Here is an 11,367-nt window from a genome sequence, read left to right as displayed (position 1 = left end):
TTTACATGATCTGCAGTTTCATTAATCATTTTCAGAGGCCTTGGTTCTCTCCTCCATGATCTCACCACCATGCCTCTTGGTTTGTGCCATATATGTCTGTGATGTGCTATTAATGTCCATCTTCCTTTGGGCAGAACACTACTTTCAACACAGTAACAGTGCAATTCATAATGGAATTTTTTTTCGTACTTATTTCAACATTTACTGAACAAATCCTAAGTGCTAGTTACTATGCTAGCCAAAGAGGATACTAGGTCAAAAAAAAAAAAAAAAAAAAAACACGTTTCTTTATCAACTTAAAATCTAAGTGTGTGTCTGTGTGTGTGTATGTAATAACTTCTTGATTTATGTTTCCCCTGCAGATCTTGGAGGCATCTGAGGTTTCATGGGGAGTTTCCAGCATTCCAGACTGCTGCCTTGCAATGAAGCTCTGAGTCACTGTCTTTGGGTCTAAGGTACTGGCTACAATGTGGAACCCCAGAACAGCCAACCTGACTAACCTTCTCTCTAAGCAGAAGCCCAAAATATGTCTGGTCTGAAATCAGAGCAAGCACTAGAGAAAGACTTCTTTGTTAATGGAAAGAGGAAAGGAGAAAACGGTTTCCAACACGTTGCAACAGTCTTTCCACCATTCTAAAGAGCCTACCTTCCTTATAAACCAAGCTGTTCTATCTAGTGCATCCCTTTCTAGCTTTTTGCCAGAAATTGAGCTTGTCAATCCTGGTGAAAAAATAAAGACGGACCCTCAGAAAAATAGACCTGGAACTGTAATACTTCTAAAACGGTCCAGTAGGAGGATTATGTCGGAAAGTCAGCCCAGCCCCCCTGTGATCCCATCCCGCAGGCCCGGGTTCCAGGTGTGCCATATCTGTGGCCGAGAATTTGGGTCCCAATCGCTTGGCATTCACGAGCCCCAGTGCTTGGAGAAGTGGCGTACTGAAAACAGCAAGTTGCCCAAGCACCTGAGGAGGCCAGAACCTTCCAAACCACTGCCTCTCAGTGGAAGTGGATCCTACAATCTTCAGGCAGCCTTCCAGGGTTCCCAGGCTCAGCTGCTGCCCTGTGAATCCTGTGGTCGCAAGTTCTTGCCAGATTGGCTTCTTGTTCATCAGAGAAGCTGCAGGCCGAAGGGTGAGGGGCCCAGGGCACCAAACCCCAACAGTTCTGATAATCTTGCTGCTCTCAAGAAAGCTTCTGGTGGCATCCCAACCCGACCAAGGGCTCTCATCTGCTACGTCTGTGGTAAAGAATTTGGCACTCTGTCCCTTCCTATACATCAGCCCAAATGCCTGGAAAAGTGGAAAATAGAAAATGACCGGCTCCCCAGCGAGTTCTGCCAGCCACTACCGCGGAAGCCTCAGGCCCTTCCAACTGGACAGTCCAACCAAGAGGGGCCGAGTCAAGCTCAGCTCCTACCCTGCCCAAATTGTAGCCGGACCTTTGACCCTGACAGCTTTCTGGTGCACCAGAGAAGTTGTACAGCTCAACCTAGCGGGCCAAAAGTTCAAGATTTGACATTATGGAGTAAAGGTGGCCTCAAAGAGTCCACTAATTCCAAGCAGCAAAGGAGCATGGCAGTACCCACTGTGACTGATAAGGTAATTCGTGCCACATGGTATGCACCGGGTGGGTCTGGGGGTACATTCTGCCTCCAGGGGAATGAGAGAAAAATGTCCCCAGAATCAGCTCCCTCAGCTCTTAGGATGGTTTCTTTCAATGCCTTATTTCTGCCTCAGTGCAGCCTAAGTTGACCCCCTGTCAGACTCCAGGGCTATATCTCTGTTGGCAAAGTAGATTTAAAAACACCCTTGCCTGGTGGATTCATAGTCTCCTTCCATTCTGCTGCCCAAAAGAGAGATGGACTTCTTTCTTCCTTGATCCCTCATACCAATAATCCTTGGGAGAGACTGGTATTTGAAAATGAGTCAGTAATGCTGTGTCTACATTACAGAGAAATAATTCCCATTCCAACAGCCAATATTTATTACTGGTTTATTTTAGTCATCTACCTTAGGAATTCATTTTTGGCCATGCTGGTTATACTGAGTTTATCGTACTAAAATAAAATCTGTGTCAAAAACCCCAAATGACTTTAGCATAATTAAACACTGGAGCACTTGCAGAAATAAACATGCTTTAAAATGCAGCATGTTTTCTTTTAACACTTATATGGTTGTAGTATCTGGGGGATTAACCCCAGTGCAGACCCAAAGCCAACTAGGTGTGTTCATGGATCTAGGAAGTGCTCAGTTTCTACTGCTGCTCTGTACCCTGTGTTTGGGTCAGACACCAGGCCATGACTTGGGCAGTTGTAAATAAGCATGACCCCAGGGATCCCCAACCTGTATGGTGAAATGTTGTTGGGCCTTCACCTGAAATTTCATCATCAACCAGGACTGGGGAAGGATGCAAGATAGAGTGTGGTCCATGTGTTTTGTCCTTCCATGAAGCCAGGGAAGTGGTTGTGCTGCCATGTGTCACACCTTACAGAACGTCAAGTCGTGAGAAATAGGAGGTGGTCAAAGGCTTTTCTCCGTGACTTGCTACTTGAAATGTCCCACCTGCAGGAGTTTTTTAAACGAACTGTTCTCAGGAAACTAAGGTTACCCAAGCTATTGCAAAAATTAAACCAGAGGGATTGGGGGATGGGTAGCCATACTTCATTTTTTACCCAGTTTTTCTTCGTTACTTCTTTTATTGCATTACTTTGGCAAATGTCGGGTACTTTTTCCTAACTTCTATGTTTAAAATGAAATCTTTAAGTGAGATCTTTCACTTACTGGTTTAAAGCTGAAGAGTCAGACTAATGGGCATATTTTCCGATGAAACTGAAAAAGAACAGCTAGTTTCTTTGCCGAACGAAAACCCAAACTCGTAAGTGTGGCATGGGCTTCAGGCTGGTCTCATAAACATGAACTGTTTTTCTCATCTTCTGGCTGTTGCTTTTCTTCCAAAACGTGTGGGGTCTGGATCCAGTGAGCGAAAGAATCCATGTCTTAGAGCCACAAATCTGAAACTCCGTTAGTGTTCTGACTTTCAGCCCTGTTTCCTGATTGTATGCATTTGCTTTAAGTGTTCTCATTACAGATCTCAAGATAGGAAAGAGTGTGGTCAGAATTCTCGTGCTTGTTGCTGTAACACATACTTTGTGCTCCCAAGAGTGGAGCCAGCAGGCTGAGCATAGCGTGTTCTCACTCAGTCACAACTGCTGAGAGAGGCTGGCCTGGGCCCCTGGCTTCACAAGAGGACACCCCTGACTCACTCAGTCATCTGGAGGGGAGAATGTCAGGAAGAGAGGCCAGTGAGGGCTGTCGGTGACTTGCACTTTGAGATCAGAGTAGAGGGAGTCCTTTGGAACAGGGGCATCTAGAGGACATGGCTCTGTCAGAGTGTGACCAACTCTGCTCCCGACCTGAAAAGGTGCTTGTCAGTGAGAAACTGGCACCCACTGCCGTCAGATATGTGCTGGCCCTTTTGGGGACCACACAGGCTTTAGTGGAGGGCATAGAAATGTCATCCAACATAGGGTCCCTTTAGCTGCCAGATTTGGAGCAAGCTTGGGTTCATTAAAATGGAGAAAACTCCTAGTCTTCTGAGAGGCATAAGATCTCTTGAACCAACAGACTTTATCCCTTCCGTTGAAAAGACATTTGCCACTGCATTGTGCTTTCAGCAGAAAGCCTTTCCTGGGTAGTGTAGTTTTCTCCTTTGGTTGCATTTTGACCCCGTCTATTGCTGTTTTTCTATCTTTGTATCATTTAAGATTTAGATAGTGCAGTGAATCATTCATTTCCATAAAGATCACTGCCTTGTGCATTATTAGATTTCAGAATTTCATCTGCCTGTGGCGGCCAGCTTTTGGCTGACTGTGAGACACATGCATTGTTTTTTTCAATTCAGATGTTTGCTTCCTCTCTTCTCATGTCAATCAGAACAATTTCCCTCTAGAATCCTTGTTCTGACTTCAGATTAGAATCAGCGATCTTGCCCAGTGTTCTCAGGGGGCTCAATCTTGTAGTGAACTCAGGTGAGAAAAATATTTTCAGAACCATGATCACAGAACTTGGAAACAACTCATTGCAGTTGGGCAACAGTGACTGTTTCGCTGGCAGAGTGGATTACCCTCCGCTCGGAATGTTCCTCCTACATAGATTGGCTCAGTTCTCTGATGACACAGATGCTCCTGTTACCTGTCAATCAAATCTAAACAAACAAACGCCGCTAAGACAGTCCTCCTCCAAGTCGTCGATGGACATTCTGTGCCAGCTCTGCTTTGCCCTCTCACCACTGAATGGGCTTGAATTGTTCCGTTGCTTCTCATCCAAAACGTAGGGCTGAATTCACTCTCTCTGATCTCACAGTGAAGTTGTGAAGGATCCCAAGCAGCACTGTAAGAGGAATAAAACCGTTGATGTGGATTTTTATTTAAAAGGACCTAGAGTCTGTCATACAGAGTGAAGTAAGTCAGAAAGAGAAAAACAAATACCACATGCTAACACATATGTATGGAATCTAAAATAAATAGATAAATAAATAAATGGTTCTGAAGAACCTAGGGGCAGGACAGGAATAAAGACGCAGATGTAGAGAATGGACTTGAGGACACGGGGAGGGGGAAGGGGAAGCTGGGACGAAGTGAGAGAGTGGCATGGACATATATACACTCCCAAATGTAAAATAGATAGCTGGTGGGAAGCAGCCGCATAGCACAGGGAGATCAGCTCAGTGCTTTGTGACCACCTAGAGGGGTGGGATAGGGAGGGTGGGAGGGAGACGCAAGAGGGAGGAGATATGGGGACATATGTATACATATAGCTGATTCACTGTTATACAGCAGAAACTAACACACCATTGTAAAGCAATTATACTCAAATAAAGATGTTTAAAAATAAAAAAATTTAAAAATAAATAAAAGGTGTGACTGCCTGGGGTGTTGCTCTCCCATTATATGGTGTCAGAGCAACATCAAACTCCCCTTTTTGCCTCTAAAAGAAGGAAAGCCTGAACAAGCAATATCCAATTTAGCAAGGTTTTAAAAGTAGTGTTAATTCCAGATGAAATTTGATGCATAATATGGAAAACTATAGATTATCATTTTAAATTTTAATATTGCATTTATTTAATGCAACCCTTTGATGTCTGTTTTAGCAAGCAATGGTCTAAGTAATGCTAAAAGTATACAAGAATAGAGGTCACTATTGCCTCTTATTTTAATATGAGTGAATACATTTTAATATTTGCATTTAATATTTGGGAAAAATTTCCCTTTTCTATAAGCTGATAGTATTTCATTCTTTGACTTAAGGCCTTTCTGTCTAATTGGAACACAGATTGACAGAGCTAATTAAATATAACTACAACCTAAAATGAAGCATTTGTTTAATTACCTTTTATTAGTTACATAATGCTTAGGGTTAGTTTCTTAGTATTTTTCTGGTAACATGTGAAACACTGTTTCTAAAAACCCTATACTATATTACAAAATAGGCATTATTTTTCTTTAGGGAATGTCTTTTTTTTTAATAAAAGATTGTCTCTCTGAATGTAGTTTTAAGCTACCTTTGGCATCCTTGATGCTCAGGTTTGAACTAAAATCCCATCAGACACATCTCTAGCATCAGGTGCTGCCATCTGGTGTTTTCTTTTAATGTAATGTCTTCTACACTCAAAAATATTATTGCCTTTCTCTTTGTGTTACCTTCATATTTGAGAACGTGCCCTTATAATACAAACGCAAATTATTTAGGGCTACAGTTTTATATTTGGTTTAATGTCATCAGTGCTGTTCCATAGCTAAATATCTCATTCTCTAAAGGCAAACCCCTCAGTGGGAAGGTCACAATCAGAAAGACTCAGAAGGGTAGGATGGATGTTCTCACAGTCAAATGTTGTGTGTGTGTGTGTGTGTGTGTGTGTGTGTGTGTGTGTGTGTGTGTGTGTGTGTCAGGTAAAAAGTATTTGGATTTTATTAGGAGGAATGGAATAAAGGGAAGTAAATTTTATTAAATATCTTTATGATCAGTACTTCATATACATGTTCTCATTTTAATGGTCGTAATATTACTATATGTCAGATATTACTTCCCTACTTTCCAGGTGGGGAAACTGAGATTAAGCAAGTAGCCCAAAGTCACACAGTGGGCTCGGTAATGGTGTCAGAGCCAGATCTGTCTAATTCCAAAGAACAATACCTTTTTATGTCACTAAAGAGAGAGGCATATGTGTGGTACAAAAGGGTATGGCTATGCTGCCAGGCTTATAAGTGTTAATTAAGCAGGACAAAGAGGACAGAAGTTTGTTCATTCAATAAATATTTATTGTTAGGCATTGGACTAAGTACTAAATATAGAGTCATAAAAAAGGTAGACACAGTCCTTGATCTCCTGGAGTTTTTAGTCTTATGGAGGAAATGATAGGAAATAAATAAAAATAAATACAAACATTCAAATTGTAATGTGACAGTGTCTAATGGTGGGAGGTGGACATTTAGGTTCTTGGTTAGAGATAACCTCGTGACATTTTAGCTGAGACATGAAAGGTACGAAAGCATTAGCCAATCGTCAGGATGTGAGGGGATGGGAACGACAGGATGAGGAGATATGCTGGCTAAAGGTAGCGTGTATGAAGGCCTTGAGGTAAGAGAGATCTTAAAATGGAACTAAAAAGTCCACATGTGGCCAGAGTGTGATGAAGGGAGGGGACAGACACACAAGATAAAGCTGTGGAAACAGCACAGTTTCCGCCAGCTGCCCAGTGGACATAGGGACCTCAGTTATTTGGCTACTGCAGGAATCCAGGTGAAAGCAGATGAGAGCTTGGCCTAGGGTGTTGGTAGCAGAGATGGAGATGAGGAATAATGGGCAGAACCTGGTAATAGGTGGGATGTGGAGGAGTAAGGAAGGGGGTCAAGGATGACTAAGATTTCTAGCTTGAGCAACTGCACTGCTTGTGTCACTTTCTAAAATGGGAAAAACTTGAGAAATGGGTAGGCTCTTGGGGATAAAGACCAATTGTTTCCTTCTGGACATAGCAAATTCAAAATGCTTGTGAGATATCTAAGTAGGTCAGTCAGGCTGAAAATATAAGTCTGGATCTCCAAAGTGGAATTGGGCTGGGGTATACATTTGTGCATTGTTAAAATATATTTAAAGTCATCAGAATGAGTATAGGGCTAGAAAAATCAACCCAGGGCTGAGCCCTGAAGCATTGCAGTGTTTAGGGGTTAGAGGAGAAGGAGCTGGAGAATAAGGGACTGGAAACACTGGAGGAACAACTTGAGAGCACGGTTCCCTGAAAGTTGTGACGGAAGAAAATGTGAAGAATAAGGGTGTGGAAAACAGTACGCAACGCACAGAGGTAGGATGAAGGATGGAGTAGGATGAAGGCCAAAAAATCTATTTGATTTGGCAATGTGGATTTAGTTTGACACACTTGGAGAGGACACATTCAGAGTCGTGACGGGGGCTGCAGACTGTATGGATGGTAAAGATAGGATGTGTTTTGAGAAGTTTGGCTTAGAGACTAGAAGAGAAATAATGGGTAGGCTAGAAATAGAGATCTTAGCTTAAGAGAGGTTCCCTTAGAAGATGGGAGCTTGTAGACTACATTTGAATATTCTGGATATTGATCCAGTAGAGAGCAGGAGAGGTGATAAGAGCAAATGTAAAACCTGGAGGAGAAATGGGCACCAAGGTGGGATCCCAGCCTGTGCAAAGGGAGAGGATTAACAAGAGGGGACAGTTCTCCATTTCAGGAGGAGGTTGAATGCAGGTGGAGGTAAGGTTGTAGGTTGTTAGTGGGAAGATGAAGGAGCTACAGTCTGTTAGCTTAGATTTGATATTTTCTCAGTGAAAAATACCAGGTAAGCTTATCAGGCCTATCAGATGAGAAAGAGAGACATATAAAGAGAGAGGGGAAAGTGAATCTTAAGGGTCTACTTAGTCCTTTGTCTCTCATGCCTTCAGTTAAACTGAGTTTCTGAAATAAAGACAGGCTCCTAGAACCGTTTGCCTCTAATTCCCAAATACAAGCATGACTTGGAGCTCTTTGGAGGTGGTAGATAAAAAGTTCAGTGTGATCCTTCTGCAGATTCTTATCCTTTTAGCCATCTTCAGTGGCCCTAGTTCACCTCTGAACTAGCACTCATCAGTGCTGATGTCATAAAATCCAGGCTCGACCTCACAAACTAGCCCCTGATGATGCTGCCAGCTGGGCCACTAATATCCAGCTCCATGTGCCATTTCTGCATCTTTCCTTGGTGCCAACCATGCCTGAATATCAGGGCAGCATTCTAGGATCCCACGGCTCTCAGGTGTACCAAGCGTAACTTCAAGGTAACAAGAGCATTTCCTTCTGCCGTGTTGGCTCCAGTAACCAACCCAAAGGAATCTGTGTGTATATAGCGTGTGTGAAATATGTGTTGAGGGTGAGAGAGAGTTACACATCTGATGTGAGAGCAACAGCATCACCGATGAAATTGATATATATTACTTCCTAATATAAAAATTTGAATAATACTCATCTGTACAAATTACACTCTAACATATTCATTTTTAAAAATCAGCCTCAAATTATAATTATACATATGTCCTACATATCCATAATGAGAGAGACCATAATAAATATAGCTACCTCTCTCAGAGCCCAAAGATGAAAGCAAAAATAGGTGGTCCTTGCATTGGTACTCCAATATGTGGATTTCTGCTTCTCTGAAAAGAAGAATACTGACGGTAACCTCTGTGATAAGAGAGGATCACATATTATAAATTCAGGTATTATTCAAGCCTAAAATGAACAGAACTACAACATGCTGTACCCTCAGATAATTTTTCTAGCTTAAATGATTTCATGTGTCTTCCTAAGCCTGCTTCTCCATGTCACCCCCATCTCGCTCCTTCCAGCCCCAAACACACAGACATCCACATTTTCTAATGATAGACGCTTAGGAAATCTTTATGTAATGACTGAATGGATAGACATAGTTCTTAGAAACCTAAATTCCAAGGTCAACAATTAAAATCTCTCCCAAAATTCTTAGACCTCCACCAAAGGCAGTGCAACACAACCTTGAAAAAGTTCCTCTTGAAATGGAGGTGATTGTCCTATGAACAGACTCTCACTGCTAGATGTGAGGACAAGTTCAGCTTTATGAATAGGTGGAAATTGAGAGAATTTGACTTAGGACTCACCTCTTGCTTTCCCTTTATATTATGTAATTCATCTCCTTCTTACATCCATTGTCTCTTTCACATATTTACCTCTGTGAGGCTGTCTTATAGGAAGAGAGATGTCCTACAAATTGAAGAAGGATCTAATAAATGGAGGAAATCAATAAATTTCCAATAATCCTGCTCCAAGCACCAACTCTGATGCCATAATGCTGTCATTAAAAGTCCCCAAGCAGCTCTCACATCCAGGCTACCTTTGTTTAAGCAGAAAAGGTAAAAACATAAAGATATCACTGGTCCCAACCTAAAGCTTCAGGAAATCAGAGGCAGAGGGTAAAGAGACAGAGAGGAAAGGGAGAGATTGGGACCAAAAACTCTGATAAGAAAAGAAAACGAAAAGACAACAACCAAAGAACAAAACTATCTCCTAAGGTTAGAATCCTTTCTGTCCTATATCCAAGATGATATCTTTCTTCTTTTCATTGGAAAACTTCTATCCTGGGCCTTCCCCCAGAGCTGGGGGCCCTTTAGCATACAAGTTGTAGACAAACCAGTCATGGGAAATAACCCATCTTCCAAGTTCCAGGTCAGATAGTGCCTATGGTTTACTCTTTTTCTCTCTAACTATAGCAGCTGGAAAAACTGTGTCTGCCACAATTTTTAGGTTTTTCCTTTCTTGTCCCCATTGCTTCATTTTACCCTGTGACCCAGAGCCATCTGACCATGAAGGTCAGGCCTGGTGCCAAACTGAGGATCACAGGAACCAGACACCAGGGACACATCCATTTTCTTCAAGGAAAGTCATTCTTACAAGAATTTGCCAAGAGGTTGAATCAATATCTCAAACACCTCACTTTCTAACCAATATCCTTCCAAGGGATCAGAAAAGAACGCTTCTATCTCAAATGTGAAAAGAAAAAAGAAAAAGAAAAACCTTCAGCTAAGAAACTGTATTCCTTTCATAAACAGAAACTAATTTGGAATTCGTTCTTTGACTTAGATTTTTCAGCCTTTGTATGTCAGGACAAGGAAGTAAATAGCTAAAATGCCAAACATATATTCAAAATACCAATAGTTTGTTTTAAAAAATCAGGAACATGAACATACTTTAATGTTAAGAGCATTTCCAAATGAATGACCAAGTCTTTCTTATTGTTTAAAAGGAGCAAAACAAAACTCCAGATCACAAATAGCAGACTCTAATAGTTGGCCAATAGACAGGCTGGATTGGAAAATTCCTTTACGTGGCATCCAGTGATTTCCAAAAACAATTTCAAACAACGATCCTTCCAGATGTGACATTTGGGTAGGATTGTTTGAAAACATCAGAAATGTGAAATACCAGTGGTTTTGAGACAATCAAACTCTGCGATTGTTGAGGTTTGAGACTGAACTACACAGTTACTCCTATATATTAGAATGCTATTAGTACTTTGTCTGTGTGTGTAGGACATGCCTGGGGGAATGGAAACTTAATTATACACTTTCAGTCTCAGTCAAGTTTGTTGAAATTGTGTTTTAAATGGCCACAGGCAAAACTCTGACTTTGGGAATGGCTTTGGGTGACCTGGATCTCCTTTCCCTTTCAACACCTTCTGCATCTTCCCTGCTCCTACCAACTCCCATCTTTTGATACTGTTGGAAGGGGGTCGGGAAAATCTCATAAAATTCTTCATGGAAAAATCTCTCATAGGACTATTTGCATTTTGAAAGAGGATCTGGGGAGAAAGGATGTTAATCCAAAGGAATGAACTTTTGAGGTAGTCGAGAGAGCAGAAGTAGGAATTTTACAGGTTTCTCTCAAATCTCATGCAACGGTTGAGTGTGGACACATAAGGCAGAGCATGATACTCTGCCGACGACGGACGACATTACGCCCCATGTTTCTAGAAGCCGCTGAAATCAAACAGACCTGGAATCAGTTGACAGATGCACAACAAAATCACATATCTCTGAACAAATTACTTCCCTCAGCCTCAGTTTGGCAGGCAAGAGCTTAAATGTGAGAATACCCGCAAAAGACCTGGGATCGTGTCTGACAGACTGCCACCTGTCATCTCCTCCGTGCTCCCTTCACAGTGGCGGTGCAGTGACAGGCAGTCTGAAGATCCACTGTCTGGGTGAAAAGCAACTTCACCATTCACTAACAGCTCTGTACCTCAGTTTCCTGGTTTGTAAAATGGGGGTATTACATTTTATC

General features: G+C 41.9%; 1 protein-coding gene across 3 annotated transcripts in view; it reads left to right on the top strand.

Annotated features, from left to right (window-relative positions):
- Nucleotides 1-575: 575 nt before the first annotated feature.
- Nucleotides 576-11,367, top strand: part of LOC309960292 (zinc finger protein 474-like) — a gene marked incomplete at both ends in the record, with an annotated part of 34,881 nt that continues 24,089 nt past the window's right edge. The window contains one exon of one of the 3 annotated variants that reach the window (XM_082836970.1): nt 576-1,598. In XM_082836970.1, the coding sequence (XP_082693096.1) occupies nt 576-1,598 (1,023 nt within the window). Of the gene's footprint in view, nt 1,627-11,367 lie in introns of all 3 variants that reach the window. The other 2 variants (XM_082836969.1, XM_082836968.1) reach the window with 2 other exon arrangements.

This window comes from Leucopleurus acutus (genome assembly GCF_964270905.1).
Source record: "Leucopleurus acutus genome assembly, chromosome: 3".
Taxonomy (NCBI): Eukaryota; Metazoa; Chordata; class Mammalia; order Artiodactyla; family Delphinidae; genus Leucopleurus; species Leucopleurus acutus.
The sequence above is the reverse complement of the archived record's forward strand: the minus strand, read 5'-3'. Positions and strand labels throughout refer to the sequence as shown.